The sequence below is a fragment of the Diuraphis noxia genome, unplaced genomic scaffold, assembly GCF_037042655.1.
Source record: "Diuraphis noxia isolate RWA-SAM2 unplaced genomic scaffold, SU_Dnox_SAM2 contig0001, whole genome shotgun sequence".
Lineage (NCBI taxonomy): Eukaryota > Metazoa > Arthropoda > Insecta > Hemiptera > Aphididae > Diuraphis > Diuraphis noxia.
The window spans coordinates 89,610,503-89,630,733 of NW_028301711.1; the positions used below are offsets into that span (position 1 = coordinate 89,610,503).

The 20,231-nt window shown below is 26.7% G+C and overlaps 1 protein-coding gene across 1 annotated transcript in view; it reads right to left on the minus strand.

Moving 5' to 3' along the window:
* wb (wing blister) overlaps positions 1-20,231 on the minus strand; it is a 69,885-nt gene that overhangs the window by 33,655 nt on the left and 15,999 nt on the right. The window contains exon 2 of the mRNA XM_015518971.2: positions 10,824-11,116. Within this exon, the coding sequence (XP_015374457.2) occupies positions 10,824-11,116 (293 nt within the window). The remainder of the gene's footprint in view (positions 1-10,823; positions 11,117-20,231) is intronic.

Sequence of the window (20,231 nt, forward strand, 5' to 3'; positions counted from 1 at the left end):
AAAGTGGAAACAACAGTGTAAATATCGCTCTACGTACCGCTACCACGGCCGACAGAGAGCGTAGACGGTCGATCCGTAACATACAATAAGCCGGTACCTACGACCGTTAGTATATATTCTAGCCCCAACTTCTACCCCGGACCAGATACTGTAGAAGTCGATATAACCAGCGAAGCGCAATAGCAAAAGTGTCATTTTTCATTTACCGACTACTCGGCCTCTTAGATAACTGGCTAGTGTCGGATCGTTTTCTCGGCCACCTGTAATAGGAAGGCTAGAAGGCGATCTGACATTCGGACTATGTCTATAGAGTAAAGTAGTGAGTTTGGAAGAATAGTGCAGTCATAAATAGTTTCGTCGTGTAGTAAATAGTGTCGTTGTGTAGTGATAGTGCCGTCGTTTCTCCTTCGTTTGTGTTGTCTTCGGCCACCTGTAATAGGTAGGCTAAGACCGCACCGCCGCCGCAAGTGTTAGCGAGTTCTCGGCCGCCGATAATTCGGCAGGCTAGAACAGCGCCGCCGCTGCACACGCCGTCGCACATACTTCCGCCGTTTCCCTTTCGTTTGCGTTGTCTTCGCCCACCTGTAATAGGTAGGCTAAGACCGCACCGCCGCCGCGAGTGTTAGCGAGTTCTCGGCCGCCGATAATTCGGCAGGCTAGAACAGCGCCGCCGCTGCACACGCCGTCGTGTATACGGCCACCGTTATTTGTGTTAACTTTGGACGAGATCAGTGCATCATCAATTCCACACAGGTGTGTACCATTGAAGAAAGACTTCGTGGAGATCAACTGATACAATATAACCGTAAGTCATTAATATAATGTTCTTGGTGGGAATGTGAGTAATAATTATAACATAGATGTGTATGTCATAACATTTCGTTTATTCTTGATAAGACACTGTCGTGCAGTACGTAATATCGTTATAGATTGTATTACGCGTCCAACTCATATCTATATTTTACCCGACCGCGTTGTATTCATTGTCACGCGGCCGATTATTGTTTATTTTCATTCTACGCGTACAACTCATATTTATATTATATTCTACGCGAACACTAAGTATATTCATACTACACGTACAACTCATATTTATATTATATTCTACGCGAACACTAAGTATTTTCATCTTACGCGTCTAACTCATATTTGTATTTTACGTGAACGCGTCGTATTTATTGTTACTCGGCCGACTATTATATATTGTATTACGCGCCCACCGCAGATGTGAATTCTATTGTATTTTTTTTTACAGTAATTATATATTTATTAATGATCAAATAATATTAATGTTGTTATTAAATTGTATAATTTAATATTGTTCGAAATAAAAAAATATTACAATTATTAAAGAACAATTTCTGAATTTTTGTAAGAACCGTAGATAACCATCAGCGTATAAAATCTACCTATTACAAACTTCAAACTTATAAATAAATTATACAAAAAATGTATTTTTTATTTTAAGTTTAGTTGAGTAGATTTAACATCAATTGAATCACTTATTCAAAATGAGATTTAGTTTGAGATCTCATGGTAATGGTCAAAAAATTAATTTTCATAGTAGTGACATCTTACGACAATGAGATCTAATTTGAGATCTCAGTTTATATTAAGTTAAAACCAAAAGGAACATTTTAACAGAACAATCTTAAACATAGGTACAAATTTTGAATGAAATCAGACAATTTTTTTTTCCTTAAATTTTTTTAAACCTACATAAAGCCCTGTAGCGGCCAGGAGAATGTTTGATGAGATCTCATGGCGGTCAACGTGTTAATATGAAAACCGGAAATGTGTATTCAGTTACGTCTTTGTATGTACTAAGTAACTATCAATCTATGATACCAATTCAGCCCTTTCTCAAATGATCTTCAGATCCCCTACTGCTTCTAATTCAATACAAGTATCTACAACGTAATCACATTAATTTAAACTTTAAAGCTTAAAGTACATAATAAGTAAATATATAATTATTACATAGTTATTATTAAAACAACATCATAATATTTAAAAAATAATTTAAATACACAATTAATAAAATATTTTATTTGTATTTATTTATTTACCTTTAATTCAATGCAATATTCTGAAGAAAAAAAAATGCATGAACCAATTCTGTATTGTTTAAATTACTTATTAAAATTGTCATTGTGATACCAAATTTCACAACGACATAAAATGTACTATATCCTAAATATTTTGATATAGTATACCACTAACAAAATTACAAAAATATTATAAAAATATAATATAATATAATATCAATATAATATATTATTTGTACCTATATGTATATCATATAAATACATAACTATAATATTGTACTACAGTACACCAAACAACAACGAGGAAAAAATAGCAGGTATAGAAAACATGTTAAATGAGCGCTTCAAATAGCCAAAATATTATTTTAGATTCACTTTAATTTATCATACTGTTTGTTTTTTCAACAGAAATAAACTATTACAATTTATGAAACTGTTAAATTTGTTTGATTTATCTACATTAATATATATATATTAATTATATCATATATGTGCTATAACTAGTATAACTTATAACTTTAAGTATTCTTTATTTTAAATAATTGGTTAACCTTTGAAAGACTAGATAAAAACTATATATTGATAATATTTAAAAAATTTGAAATAAATATTATGTTTCAGTTTACTTTTTTATTTTTATTGAACATGTTTAAATGGAGACAATCCACAAATCATATAACATTATTTACGGTTAACGGTGATAACTCGCCATTATTATAAAAAATCTAAAATTTTATAAGATCGCAAGATATTTCGTTATTTATTCTTTTAGAATTTATAACAGTCAACTTCGAGTTATGAAACTTTTCCACAGCTGGTAATATTCTTCAAAATTCAGTATTGAAAATGGCAGTTTAATAATAACGACAAATTTCTAAACCTTATTATTATGTCATTGAGATACATACTGTGATGTTTTGCAAGATTTGTATACCTAAATACTAGTGTCAGGGTGAAATCTTGCTTCAAAATGTAAGTTTTCGTCGGAACTAACAACAGCCATTCGAGACATATTTATTGTCGGTATGGGTTCAAGACCAATCCAAGATCGTCTGTTAGAAGAAGATGCCACAAAAATTGGAGTTACATATTCAAATCTAATTGAAATCACGACAGCCAAAGAAGCTGCAATAAATGACAAGAGTGGCTGGAAAAAAGAAGAATACGCAGACTTGAAGTACCAAAAAAATAAATAAAAATAATGGACATAGTGCCAAGCAGGGGTTCAACACATACAAGGAATCAAAAATCAAATGCGGAGTTTTTGGCCATTCAAATATAAATAATATTTTAATAATTAATAATATAAATTATAATAGATTCAATATTTTTGGCAAAAAATAATTAAATCTAATAATATTATTAATTGTAAAATATAGTAATATTATAATATTTATAATAATAGCAATATACAATGCAGACATACAGTACGTTTTTGTACATCATAATTTTTTGTCAAATGCAATGATTCATTAGTTATTTTGAATTTAACACGTCTGTAGACCGTATCAATATTTATTGAATTATTTGATGATGAGCTACGTAGTTTGCAGTAGATGGATAACCTATTTGCCAACTTTTTTCTCCTTATTATGTCCCGATTATTATGATTACTATACGGAATTTTTTACTTTTGACTCCAAATTCCACCTATTCCCTTTTTTTTTTTAAAAAAAAGAACCGAGAAAGCTAAATAACTAAGAAACGAAATTTTCATTACCTACATATAAAGAAAACTTTGGCCGAGAAATATCGTTTTTATTTTTTCGATATCAGAAGTATAACTGAAAGTTATTAATGTTAGAAAAACACAGTAATAATGTATTTTGAAACAATAAGAACTTTTTTCGTATAAGTGATATTAAAAAAATAAAAACGATTTTTCACGGAAATGTTCTCAACTATATTGCAAATAAAGTTGAAGTCTTTACTATCACTATAGCTCTATAGTTCTATACTTCTAACTCACGCAAAATAGTTATTACTATGTACATTTGTAAGATGGAAACAACCAGACAACACATGCAAGTAAGCGTCCTCTAAACTTTAAATCATTTATCCAAAAGATGATGACAGTTGACAGGATAAAAACTCATAGAATAGTAAAACCAATACATTAATCGCTATGATAATTGATGAGAATTTAAAATTCAACACATTCAAAGTACAGGGCTTATTTTTAGTAACGATACATTTCATAATTTTGTTTGGAATAATGAAAACCCCTCTTGTTAATCTAGCTACTAAAAAACAATTAATCTGGGAAAAATATGTTTTGAGCATTTATACTATTAGGATCACTCCCAATTGTCTGAAAGGTAATATTACGCAGAGCAAAATATTTAAAATTAAATCGTCTGGTATTGAATTTCTCTGTGTAACTCAACACTTTGGATAACTATTACCATTAACTCTTACTATTTGCTGGCTTGCAATCAAGCAATTCATCTTGATTCAAAGAAATTGTAAGTTGGACGATTTTTTCCTGTCTTAAAAAAAGATTAAATGTAACCTTACAAAATAATAATTTATACAGTAGGTAATATGTTAAAAATGGAGGTCAAAATAAAAATAAAAATGACATAATATAATATATTAATCGGATAAATTTATTATTAATTGAAATCATATACATAAATTTTTACAAGCATCGGCGTGCGTACTTATAATCTTTATCCCTCTGCAGTTTACATAGTTTCTCCAAGAATATATGGTTTCATCCACAAGGAATGCATTATTGAAAAAAAAAAACTATGTTATTTTATGATAAGAATATATCTTAAATTCAGTGATAATTAATCTATTCTGTGATATTTGCTACTAGGTATCGAAAAGTACCTAGTATTTAAGTTCATTGTTGGTTGGTCCATACTAAAACGTATTTACGTAAATATAGCAATGTACATTTTTGCTGGTTGATATCATCAAAAAAATTCTTGTATTCACTACCATATTCACAAAGTGTGTACCTAAAATACACCATATAGTGCGGTTAAATCATAAAAATCTCAACACTTTATGTCTATAATGCTTTGGTACGATTTCAAATAATAAAACATAAAATAAATACCTATTCAATTTCAATATACAATATACATATTATTAGGGTAATAGGATAATAGGTAATATTACATAGGTGTAAATATATTTTATCTTCAAGTTATTTATTCTTGCTTGATTTAAAGTTTTATCGATTTCATTTATTATCTATTTTAGATACATATTAGTATATTATTACTTATATCAATTTGTGATAGTTGGCTACATTTCTATAAAATGGATGATACTTATTTGGTTAAAATTATTAGAATATTTCAAATATTTTATGTTTCTATAACCTAATAATTAGATATTTTGATAATGATCACGAAAAAAATAAATAATTTGCACATACAGTAATATTGTATAAATTAACTAAGAAAACCTACACGTTTAATCTTATTAGGTAGTAATGATACCCAAATAAAAATGGTTTGTTATTAATAATTTATTTTAGATTCTGAACGAAGTGATGAATGTATTGATTTTACAATAATGTGTTTTTTTTTGTGTCTGTGTACAGCATAACTAGTCGAAATAATGCTTCAATTTCAAACTTTGGGGGTGGTTTCTGATGTAAAAGTGAATATCCTTGGTGCATTATTGAGGTCTAAAGTAAACATTTTCCAACAGTTTTCAAAAAAATCGAGAAAAACAAAAAAAAAAATGACAGAAAAACGGGAAATTTTACGCAAAACCAATTTTCGACCAAATTGATTTTTTTTATATGGTTGTAATTCAAAAACTAATCGCTGTAAATACTTGAAATTTTCACCAAATGTTTATGTCAGTGTTATCTATATACAGTTTAATTTTCAAAAATTTTTGACTTTTTTTGAGTTATTTATAGACAACTAAAATTTTCGATTTTTATGAGAATTTTTTTTTGAAATTTTGGTAAAAAAATTTTGGATGACCAAAATAACTTGAAAATGTAATACAAGGTTTCTTATGAGTTGTTCTTATTGTAGCTAAAAAAAAATTAAAAATCGTTAGCCACAATTATTTTTTATAAGCGTTTATAGTTCAAATGTTTACGAAATCTGTCAAAAACGCGAACATTTGCAAGTAATTTTGAAGTTGAAAAATCATAAAAATTTTGTGTTTATAACTAAGGATTAAAAATACAACACTAAGTTTTCCGTAAGCTTTCCTTCAAATAGCTATAGAGAAAACTCGAAGCGTCATCATAAGAAAAATTTTAAGTGCGTTTGAATTTTAAATTTTTACGAAATAGCGTAACGATAACGATTTATCTTCAAACGATTTTAAACATTTGTTATTATTCAAAAAGTATAAGTCGTAGATACTTGGAAATTTTACCAGTTATTTAGATTGGCATTTTTTTTACATGATTTAATTTTCAAAATATTTTTTTGAGGTATTTATAGACAACTGAAATTTTAAATTTTTCTGAAATTTTTTTTTGATGTGTCGATAAATTTTTTTTGGCCCCTATCAAAATACTTGAAAATTTAATACAAAGTTTCTCATAAGTTATTCTTATAATGATTAAAAAATTATAAGAATACATAGTCACAATTTTTTTTTATTACCATTTGAAGTTCAAATGTTGACTTAATACGTAAAAAGTACGGCAATGTTCAAATTATCTTAGATATAAATTCATAAAAGTTTTTCTTTTTAAATCTAAGATTTGAAAATTTATTACAAGGCTCATAATATATTTTTATAATAGCAGTTGAAAAATAAAAGAAATGCATAATCACATTTTTTTTAAGTATTTACAGTTCAAATTTTAACTAAATACATAAAAATTAAGGCAATGTTCAAATTATCTTAGATAGAAATTCATAAAAGTTTTTCTTTTTAATTCTAAGATTTGAGAATTTAATACAAGGCTCATAATATATTTTTATAATAGCAGTTGAAAAATAAAAGAAATGCATAATCACATTTTTTTTTACAAGCGTTTAAATTTTAATTTTGACAACATACGTAAAAATCACGAATATTCGCAAATTATTTTAAGCTAGAAATTCATAAAAAATTTTCTTTTTAAATCTAAGATTTGAAAATTTTTTGTGATCTATATTCTATAATATACAGAATGATTCTTTTATCAAACAACACTCATTATTTCAAAAACTATTGACTTTTTTCAAATTTTTTTTTTTCAAAATTGTATAAACATCTTTTTCTAGAACTATATAGTTTTTAAATATTTTCACCCTTATATGTATCAGGTTAACCATTATTAAATTTTGATTTCTAAATGACAACCTATACTTAAAATTTCATAAACTAAAAAGGCAATTTTTTCAATGAATTTTCACGTTAAAGTTTTCATTTTTCGTAAATCCGTTTACAAGATATAGCCTCCCAAAGTTGGGTGGTTTTGGGTGGTGTTTGTGTGTTATAGGTGTATGTTAGGTGGTATTTACACACAAACACCATAAAAGTGTTGTTTGATAAAAGAATCACCCTGTATCCTAGACAGATAAAACGTCTTCGTTCAGAATCGTTTTTCGTATACAATGATACCTATCATTGCATTCAAATTTAACCTACCGTAGTCAGAGGTCCACCCAACTCCCTAATGTACAGCAGGGCGATACCCACTTACCAGCTTTTTTGATGTGTATATTTACCATTACTATTATTTCATAATGTAATATCATAAAATATTTTTTTTTACGATATTACAGTATAATACTATAATGGATTATAACTTATCATTCTTATTTCGGTAAATACATTTTATACTATTTTTATTTATTATAATTGATTATTTATTATTTTTGAAAAACCCATAGCCTACGAGGTTTTATGAATTGATCGAATATTTATGTAGTGAATTATTAACAAGCATTTATTTATAGTGAATTAAATTGTACATACAGATGTGGATTAAGATTCAAGGATGTAAATAGTTTTGGCAAAGTAGTACAGACAGTTGTTTTCTTATACCAAAACTTCAATCATTATTGGCTGTATAAAGATATTAACTATCCATTATCTACGATACAGTCACAACACACCTGCATAATACGAGTAGTACCTATGACTGTAGTTTTGTTTTATAAAATTTGAGCTAAGTATAAAATAGTATAAAAATAGTTTAAATATTGTGAAACTTATACGTATTTATTAAAAACTTAAAATATAATATAATGTATCGGATATTAAGTCAATTTTGAAATTATATTTATAAATATAGGGGTTTATAACTATAAATGAATTATTTGAATTGAAAATAAATGTATGGATCGTCATTAGTACTTATCTACTATTTAGTATATTTATCATACAGTCTCTAGTATTTTTTACTTTTTACACTTTTGAATGATTAAAAAATATAAATATTGTTATTATAATACTAATTATTTATAATATTGTAATTTTGCTTTTTATATAAACACTATCAAAGATATCTATTGCGCGGATTATTTTTAAAATAAGGTAAGGCACAACAATATAAGTTAAAATTAAGAAATGTCATAAAATAATGGAACGTTGAAATATTTTCCTTTGAACATTCTGATTTTTGTTACTATTTTAAACTAAATTATTTTTTAAAAGAAAGCTATTTTATCAAAATAAAGTTATTAATTAAATCATAAAGAGCGACACAGTTTTTTCATTTCAAGATGTGTATCATGTTTTTGAAAGTTTATTTCATTATAAAAATATCCTCTAAATTGTTTTTTCAGTCTAAAACATTCATCCATCCATTCGTGAATGAATTAAACTGGTGCGATTATCACGTTTTATCAATGAAAAAAATATTATGTCAAATTACGATATCGTTTTTTTTTTATTATTATTAACACGAATTTATCAGATTTGACATATTACAATAGGTGCCCAATTTAATCGCTGCAGATATACCCACAGTATTAATAATATTATATTTAGTCTCACATACCCACACGTTTTATTAATTATGGAGAATATTTACGAAGTTGTTTAAAAATTAAAATGTATATTGCTGATCTTTGTTGTTACATCTTTATGAAATTATGCAGAAAATTATTCGAAATTTGTTGATTAATTCGGTTTTAAATATTGATTTTTGTTTCAGCTAAAGAACTTAATACAAATATAATATACAATATTAAAATTTAAAACTTTAATATGGCGTAGTCTCTACAAAATTCAAAATATATAATATAAAAAATGTCGATATTTCTAAAGGTTAACGAAATATTTATGGAAATGTGGAAAATTTTCGTAAATATTGAAAAATTTAAGGAGTTCAAATTTAAATTACAAATCGGCACGGGTTAACATTAACCGATTGGTTTCAAATTTTTTGCAGTTCATTTTTATACATATACGCACGTCACACACATTTAGGGGGTGAGACAAAACATTTTTTTAAATCAAAAATTTAAGGAACACCCTTGTGTAGAGTAAAAAATCTAATACAATAATATTAAACACCTGGGTGGAAACAGCGTACCCGTTTTTGAATATTTAAAGTAGTTTATCGGGTTATCATTTTTTTGTGATGCGTTAATTTTTATAAACAGATATATATATATCTGCCTATTTTGTTACCTCGAATATGTCATTTACTCCTATAATAATTGTGTGGCTGATATTATTTTGTCTAAATAAACAATATAGACCGAGTAGTGGTTATAATCTCCAGGACCATAGGAGTGTTTTATAATACTACTTGCCCTCCGTGCCAGTAATAATACTATTTTAGATATTTTATGAGAACTCGTATTACTATCCTGTATTATTATTATTTCATCGTGGTCGGGACCCGTTATCGTGCGTATTATTATGGATGATGATGAAAGCTTCAGTCGATACCATGACAACATTGGCGAAATACTACATAAACATTTTTGAATTAATATTATTTAGCTGTATACCTGACTGCGGTTTTTTTTTTACATTATTTTAAGTAATAACAAGTAACCATAAACTTTATATATATATACTTTTATATTATATTAGAATGTATTTTGACGCTAAACTAGCAATGTTTGTAATAATTAGGGGGAAGGTGTACAAAGTGGCCATAGCTTAATAAGGTTAATAATATGTTTATTTTATAGCATAGCTTTGTTACTCACCAAAAAAATACTAAGTTTGACTAATGTGTTAATTAATTATAAAAAAATTAGTAAGAAACACAAATCTTGAAATGAAGTTACTAATTTATCAAAGAAAAGTTGTTGTGAGAATACAATATAAGTTATATTATATACATATTACATACATTTATGAAAATATTATAAAATAATTAATAATAATATAAATTTTAAACCGGCAGTCAAAGTGGACGTGGGCTGACCACTTTGAACACCTAGGTGGGCAAAGTAAACAATTTTGTACTTTTAAAAAAAATGACAATAACTATTTATTAATTTGTTTAAAATTGTTTCTGATTGGAAATTATGATTCCTGACAAGTTCAACTAGACAATCTTGAAGGTTTCATAAAAAAAAATTAAATCCTGAAGTGTAATACTGTGTTAAACCTTAGGGTGGCCGCTTTGAACACCTTTCCCCTACTTTAATGATGTAGGCTATACGTTCAATTAAGTTACATAATGTTATGTAGTATTTCTTCTACCTATAATGATATAGATATAATAATATATATTTTGTTTAAATTCGGAATATTTAAACTTTGGTGAACAACAGTGATGGTGACAAGGTCAAGGGTCACATTGGAGGATATTGGTTGAGCCCATTTTGTATCAAATGTATCAGATATATATTTTTGTATAATTTTTAGCAAATTATTTCTCACCTGCTTCAAGTCGATTGTGAACGTCACGTACTGGTACTGGTCACCGTTGTGCAGAGATGGGCTCTGCCACCATGTGCCCGCCGTGGCGTTGTCCACCGCATAAGCTGGGCTGTGTGTCTTTGCTGGGTCACCAGTTCGGGCGTCACAAACGCCGCACTGCTGTCCCGATGAGGCGAACTTGCAATACACTTCCGGTCCTTTTTCCGTCTCGCCACAAGTCGCGTTCGCTGTTACCACTGCCCTGGACGCCAAGTTGAATATTTGTGGATAAACAGGTTTGCTACCACCACCATCTGCGCATAAATAAATAGCAAAAAAAAAAAAACATCACAAATAATATCCAAAGACAATACGATAAAGGTAATACCTAATAATCATATACATGAGGATTTCGGGAAGAACCAACCAAATTTTTAACATATAATAATATACAACAATGTGATCATATTTACGGAAATTATATCATTTGAGAAATCATTGAGCTAAAATGTACTGGAATGCTATAATAATGTAACTATTAAATGGCCTTTTTTCTAGCATAACGAATTCGATGTGTAAACTATGACAATTTTTTTAAAATTAAAGCTACTAATACAATATATATGATGGATACAATTACTTTTTGTCCTTAATACAATATTTACCAGATAACACCAATATCAGTGTACGGCCTCCATTATTTAATATTAATTAACAAAATAGTTTTATTTTTCCAATAAATCAGCTTATTTAATAAATGGATACCTGTACCTATAATACAATGTAAATTTGTTGCACTGTATTTTTGATTCAAAATAGTAGTTGTATAATTCTACAATAATATAAATATATAGTGTAAAAATGCATGCTTATTATACATAAATATTATTTTGGATTAAAATTAATCGAACAAAAGACAAAATGTATTTCTATCAACAACAATCTAGGCCATATGCTAGTCAATTACTAGGAGTTGTTTCAATGAAAAAACAGTTAAATAAATTCGTCAAAAAGAATTAATGGCACCGGCAATCCGAGCTTCATCGAAGGAGTTGATCATGAGTTTAAAACAACATTAGATGGTAAACCATTCGTATTGTATGATAGTTATTCACAAAATTGAGAAATTTCAAGGATTTTAATTTATTCAACTACAGAAAATCTCGATATGATGGTTGATTATGTACATTTGTATGATGATGGTACTTTTTCATCGTCACCTAGTATTTTCTACCAGTTATATACAATTAATGGTGTACAATTTAGTATTGTTTCACCATTCGTTTTTGCCCTTATCCTAAATAAAACAGAAGAAATTTATATTCTTTTACTTAAAAAAATTTTGGAGTTTAGACAAGAATTGAATCCAATTTCTATAATGCTAGATTATGAATAACCTACCATAAATGCAGTGAAAAAGTATTTTCTCAAACAGAAATAAATGGATGTTTTTTCCACTTTTATCAATCTATATTTCTCCATATTCTAAACATGGGATTTGCCGTGAAATATTGTAAAAATTCAGAGTTTGCATTCAATATAAAAATGCTATATATATTAGCATAATTGGCAATTATTCAGAGATTTTTCAAAGTCCGACCTCATGATTTATGATAGCATCCGTCAGGGGAAGAAAAGTGGTGTCCCAGTAATTACTGATTTGAGATGGTTGCAGTACAATTTCTCTGGCGAAATAAAGTATGCTCTAGATTTTTTTACACAACTTCAACCTCTTCCTATTAGGCCCAAGACTAACATTAGAATAGGAAAAATCATGTTCCCATCTCTCAACAGTGGCCCAGTAAAAATACCTAAAGACAAATGGAAAGATTTGCTGATATTTGATATAGTTTGATATAGAAGATTTGATATGACTGTCACGGTTACTATGACCTTCTTCCTCATGCAGATATCTCCTACAGGCAAAATAAGAAGACAGATAAAGAAAAAGCTAACAAAGCTACAAAAATGGGATAATAATCGGAAGATTGAAAAAAAAACTATGATACCAAGTTTTATTTAAATCTTTTCAATTTAAGTTTAAACATAAGATATTTAATTTTAAGAAAACAAATTGTAATATTTCATAATATCTTACAAAGAGAGTGAGAGCCTTAAAAGTTATTTTGTTATTTTACCTATTATTTATACATTTTAAAATTTTAAAATAAAACCATAATAATATTATAATATTCTATGTTTTACGAAATTATTTTTATTTTATTTTATCCTTATCATGGCCTATCTAAAGTATAAATATTACGATATTAAGGCCAATCTCACGAAATTTAAGTAAAAATAAATGTTGGTAAATATAATTATTCAGAAAGATGAAATACACGTTTTAGAGTTAATTTATGTCAAAAGGTATACTAACATTCAAAATTCCTAACAACAAAACAGATTTTTGTTCACCCTGAAAAGTTGAGAAAACTGAGATTGGCCATGATGGTTCTTAGGCGACGATATATTCCCCAGAGTCTGTTATTTTTGCATTCAAAAACCTATTACTAACTGATTTTTATAAAAAACATAAAGTAATATTGACACCTCTTTTAGACTATTTTAAAGACAGGTAGGATAGGTAGGTATGGATAGGTCGCATTTGTCGTAACAAGTAACGGAGGTCCCCAAAGTTTCCCATAAAAATATGGAACTGTTATGGTTTGATTAAACATAACATACCAAGGACCAACAATGCCATTGAAGGATGGTATAATTCAATTAAATTAATTTTGAATAATGCAGTTCATCCATCATTGAAAATTTATCGACGATTTAAATAAAGAGGAAAAGTTGAATCGTGTGAAAATTCACCAGTTTATTGCAGGTTATGATCCAAAACAAAAATGATCCAAAACAAAAATACAAAGATTTAGAATTAATAATCAAAAATATTTGTGAACAACTTCATTCAAGATCAACAGAACACTTTTAAAAGGCATTGCTCAAAATATTTAGTAATTTAACTTAATTTGATATTTTGTCTTATCTTGACACAATGTATTATAAATTTAGGTACTATAACTTAGTTGATTCATAAACATTATTTACAATACAAATATATATTATATAATATATTATGACTCATATTGAGGTTTATATTGCGCTCGATTGTCTTAAAGCATAATTGTCACAGCGCTCAGTTGTCACTCACTCAGTTGTCTGCGCTCAACTGTCGGGAATTCAAATTTCACTAAATTATATTAATAGGTTAACAACTAATATGTACCAGCATATGATGGAATGGTGATAGGTGAGTGAATAAATTCGTAAGTTAACTTAAAATATACCTTACACTTAATCTAAATATTTTGAGAACTTTATTTTTATATTAAATAATATATATGTATAATGCATTAATGCATTAATATATATAAACGAAGGTAGTAAAAAAAAAGATGTGAGTCCCCAAAAATTGTAAATTACAAGTGTTTTACTCCCAAATAAAAGTTGAATGCAATTAAAATACCCAGAGTAGTGTCGGCTGGTTCCGAATTGGTTCCCGTTTGAAAAAGGTTTTTTATTAAGTTGAGCCGAATTGGTTCCCGTTTATAATTACGCAATATTCACTGACACTTTTATGCAGTTCTTCACTAATAAGTTCGTCACATTTTATTTTTATTGAATTTGTCAATTGTTGTCGCACAAGCGTAGGTACCATCAGCTTCTCTTTCGTGGTTATGTGTTAATACTTCTTCACATAAACAATCTTTGTTCAACTTAACATATGCTTTAGGTACATTTTCGTTTTGTACATATCCACCTCTGTATGTTATCTGCTAGGTTCTTTTGGAATCCAAACTTGTAATTGTCAATAATAAACAACTTAGTTCCCTTTTCACTAAACATAAACTCCATAATTACGAAAAATTACAGTTTAAAAAATAAAATATGAAATACAAATTACAAATTTATACGAAGTGTTCGAGACTTATACGATTCGAGACTGTACAGTACTCACTGCTCACTAACATTATTGTCATTCGAACATAGGATATAGAAGATATACCATACAGCGATAAAAGTACATATTATATCTCAATTGTTATCTTAATTGATCGGTTAAAAATTAATATAAGTCATGTATATATATAAATATATATATACACCTAATACTGTGATAACTAATATATCATATTTAAATATAAACACACTGGAAATATATATAGGTACTTATATTTACGTTTTCGGTGACGTATTCACTAATTTAAAACTTTTTAAATTGTAGTTGTCAACTAAATGATTACAACAATTAATATAATGAAGATGATTTAATACATAATATTAAAAATAATAAACAAACTCAGTCGGATATTTAGGTACTTGTAAAAATAATTAACTGACAAGTTGAGTAAAAATTTAAACTTCAACTTTTTAACTACTTCATTATATATGAGTATCCACCCTTTGCTATTTCTATATGTTGGAACACAAAACAGATTTTTCCAGAAAGTTATGCATATTCTTTTGACAATAGTTAATACTATATGCATTTCACAGTTGTTTTTAAAATGCTTAATTTGTCAAACTAATCAAATTGTTACATATGAATCGATAGAAACAGTAATTTTAAAATTTTCGAAAATCAATAGCGTCACAATTTTTCTTTTATTGTTATTCAAAAATAACTTGTATAATAATTTTTCCATCAACTTTATATGCCATTTATAATTTTTTCAGAAAAATATTCAAATTTCTGTAATATAATAAAATAATTGCATGGCCTTATTTATATCATGTCATTGTTATTGAATTTTTGAATTACCAACCGGTAAATGGAAACAATGGGAGTACAATTTTAATGTAAACATTGAAAATGGTCAACACAGCATTTCACAACAAAATTTTATCAATTTCAATAATAAAAAATCGGTTTTTATATGGAGTATTCTAAACAATAAGATGTGATTTTAATTAAATGACGTTATTTTTTATACAATATCATTTTTAAGGTCACATTGATAATAGTTTCTCCGGTGTAGAGATTTTCATCATTAAGTATTTTATGTTTACGAATTATGATAAAACTCTTGAGATGTAAACATATTAAATATGTAACAAATTTTGATCTGCCGAACAGCCGACAGTGAATTTGTTCTAATTAGATATAAACATTAAAATAAATGAATTAAAAAAAAAAAAAAAACATATTGTGAAAGCATAAGTGAGTGCTTATAATTGTCATTACTTTTCTATTACAGCGAGCAGTAAAATAAAACTATAAAATAAAACATTAAAACCGAAAAAAAGCTTTATCAAGTGGAATAATAATTATGAAAAACACCCACTTGAAAGATCGGAGGTATCTATATAATTTTATTGTACCTACGTAATGTTAAGATCGTATTTTTATCGCTTCTTATTTTATAATATACGTAAGTACCACTAATATACATATAATATTTTACTATCATTTATTTAAGACACTACATTAACAGTCACTTAAGTGATAGAATAAAATATAAAGTTTATGTTTAGGAACGGACATTGTCAAAAATGTAATCTCATTTATTCAAAACGTATCGCTTCTATTTGTCCTTACTCCTTATCAAATTGAATTTATTATGATATTGTAGGTATACATAAATTACTATTAGTTTAAATTGTAATAAACAAAGCTGATAATTAAAAACTATGAATTAAGTTCTTATAACTGGAAAGTAGTAACCTATATTAGACCTAGGATACATCGTTTTCTGATGAATGAATAGTGGTTTAGTTTAATATCATGTCTCTGAATATTTAATCCAACCTCATGCAACTTATGTTACGAACCAACCAAATGAGTGGATCTAGTGGGTTAAACGTTATTCTAAATGTTATTATATTTCTGATTATTCCATTTTAAATTGGTATTTTTATGAATTTTTTATAGATTTGAATAATACGAATTTAATATTAATTACAATACTTAAAAGTTAGAACCTAAACATAACATTTTAGTTTGTTTTCAATGGTCAAAAAAAAAAAAAAAATATGTGTATGTTTTACAGTTTACTACCTATTAAATGTTTAAAATATTGGTTAAATCATATTTTTAATCATTAGTTTAAATAAATAGTCATATTATTATAATCTATGATAATTTTACCTTATTTATTAATTTATAATTTGATATATTGGTTATTTATAATAAAAACTTAACTAGTAAAATTGAAGTTTAATTAAAATAAACATAATTAGGTGGAAATATATATGTAGAAAAAAAAATTTACGGCAATTAACATTCAGTATCAATAAACATATGTTTTTAATAAAACATTTCTCTTAACAAGTAGGTGTATGAACTTATTAAAATGATATAACTGTCATCATGTGAATGTTTATTGAAATGCATGAAAGGGAACGAAGATAAATAAATGTCTATGTAATCACTGTAATGCGTACAAGATAAACAAATTTGATATGGTTTTTAAATTATCATAAACTATAACATTATTAATATAATATTTTAAAATGCATCATGTTAAAAATCTCGGTTCTCTGTTGCTGCTCATAGGATAAGAAAATAATGTTATGATGCGGTGTGCGATAACACGATAAAATGTGTTCCCGTGGAATGTGGATATCGAATATTATTTTGATATAAACTTGGTATAGACTATTTCAGTTTATTGATTACTGTCATTATCTATTCATCATATAAATTACTAATTCTTTACTTTATTTATAACAGATTTTCATTCTTAATGAGAATGACTATATATAAATACCTTACATGGTTTATGAAAATTACATGTTTTTATAAACAGTTACTGTGGTTAACTGATCTATCAACACACGGCCCAAACCACTAGACGAATCGGAAAGAGAATTTGCATACAGATAGCTATAATGATAGCTAATATTATGCATGTATAACAGATTATTTTTTGAACATACTCCCCTTATTTTTGTGCTTAAATAAGAAACCATATTTTTGAATAGTTGAGATTTTTATACCATATTTAAGCATCGTCCTGTGAAATACAAGCTTTTATTTTTCAAATGAGCCACCGCATTTTTCGTAAAATAATCTAAGTAGGTATAATGATTAGTGATTACTAAAGATAATGTAACGTAATATAGTTTATAATTTTGAAATCATATATTTAAAGATTAATATCCTTAGTATAATTATTTTAATACCTCAGAAACTACTTATCATAGAATTTTTATTTTTTATTTATTTTGATACGTAAAATGTTCAAGAACATCAACCACTTAATAATTTTCAATAAAAAGGAGAAGGGAGGCTTGCATAACTACAGAACAATCCTTAAGTAGTACAACAAATATCGGGAATTTTAAAATATGGTCACTAAATTTATTTGAAAATTTTAAAAATCATGATTTTAATAAAAACATTATTATGGAAAAAATATTGGTCAGCATGTTTAAAAAGTCATCCTGTATTTTAACAAGAAAACATATGTCGATCAAGTTGGCACCGGCACAATACGCTAGGACTATAATTATAATATCAAACAATTTGCTAGGAATTTGCTAGATTTTGCTAGCTCATTTTCAGAATTCAAAAAATCACCTATCAAAATCTAGCAATTCACTAGCAATATCTTGATACTACTTTCGAGCCGATCTGTCAATGTGCTGGTGCTGAGTCAAATTGACATCGGCTTATTTGAATTTTGATTTACACATGAGATAGGTACTAGAAAATTCTGAAAATGAGCTAGCAAAATCAAGCAACTTCCTAGCAAATATTTTTATATTATAATTAAAGTCCTAGCGTTTTGTGCTGGTGCCAAATTGATCAACATAGAAAACATTATATATTTGTATAGCTAATTGTTCTCAATTATTGAGTATTTAATAATTATAAATTATGTGAATTTTGTTTAAAGTGTATAGATGGATGGGTATTATTTATTTGGTAGATTTTTATTTTACTGTGTATTATGTATATCAGTTTAGATTTTATATTCTGAGTAGAACGTTGAATGATTTTACAATGATGTGTGTCTGTCTTTTAGGTAGATAAAAATTTATCAATCTTCAACACCATCTTTTCTGATTAAAAAATGAATATAGTTGGTACATAAGGGTGGAAAATTAAAAATCCTAGAAGTAAAATAATAAAAATACAAACAAAGTAATCAAGAAAAAAAATGAGATTTTTACTCAAAACCTGTTTTGGACAAGATCTATAATAGTTTTTAGTCCAATTAAAAAAAAAAAATAGCCTTAGATACTTACATGAAATTTTCACTGTATGTTTATATTTGCATTTTATTTACATCATAATATACTCGTATATTTCTATTCATTAATTATAGATTATTTATAGGCATATGAAATTGTCGTTTATTATTAGTTTTTTAAAAATAAATAAAGTGTAATTCAAGTTGTAAGTCAAATAAATGTTTTACAAGTGTTTGAAGGTAGACATGGATTCATTCACCCGTAAATTTACAAATTCTCATACAACGGTTTTCTTATTATGTTGTTATTTACTTGAAATTGTTATCAAATTGTTATTGTATCATTTTCTTTACACAATATAATTTTCAGATTTTTTTGGAGGTTTACATACCTAAATTTAAAATTTAAATCTTTAGTTATTTATTCAATAAATGTCAATAAAATTTATTTCATTAGTTGAAACAGCTAGGAAATTTAACCCAAGGTTCCTCATAAGTATTTATAATTACAGTTGAGAAATCTTAAGTATCTGTTGGTATATACGATTTTTTTATAATTTTAAAAATTTTAAATTATTTTATAGCTTGTAAACAATGAAAACCATAAAATGTTCAAACTTTTGTTTTTTTAACACTTTAAGTCAATTTAAAACAAGGATTCAGAAAATATATATCATACTATAACCAAAAAATTTAAAGAATATCTATATTATACAATTTTTTTTTAGATAGATATTTCAAGTTAAAATTTGGACTAAACTACATATTATTAAAAACAATAAAAACGAGAATTCAGTTATTTTATTGTAATTTAAAAATATCAACCATGGATACTTTAATTGTTAATTTTAGTCTTATACATAAACAATTGTTTAATGCATAAGGTATATATGCAAATCATGCACAGCATATTAAAATATAATATTAATTGAATAACTAAATGTTTAAATCATATTTTTAAGAATAAATTAAAACGAAGATCTCGCCGTTGATAACGAAATTAAAAACTATAAATAGGTATTTTCGAATTTTAATTTTTTTTTTTTTAATTAATTTAATTATGTCAATACACCAAATATTTTTACAATGTCATAAATTTACAGAATTTTAATATTTGAAATTGTTTGAAATAAAATAAATCGAATCATGCTAAATTATTTTTTTAACGAGATTGTATTAAGTAATTTGACAATCAAATGGAAACTAGATCAGAGAAGAGATAATATATTCCCTATATTAAAATGTAACTAGGCATTCTTTGGAAACAGAAGCATTATAAAGAAGT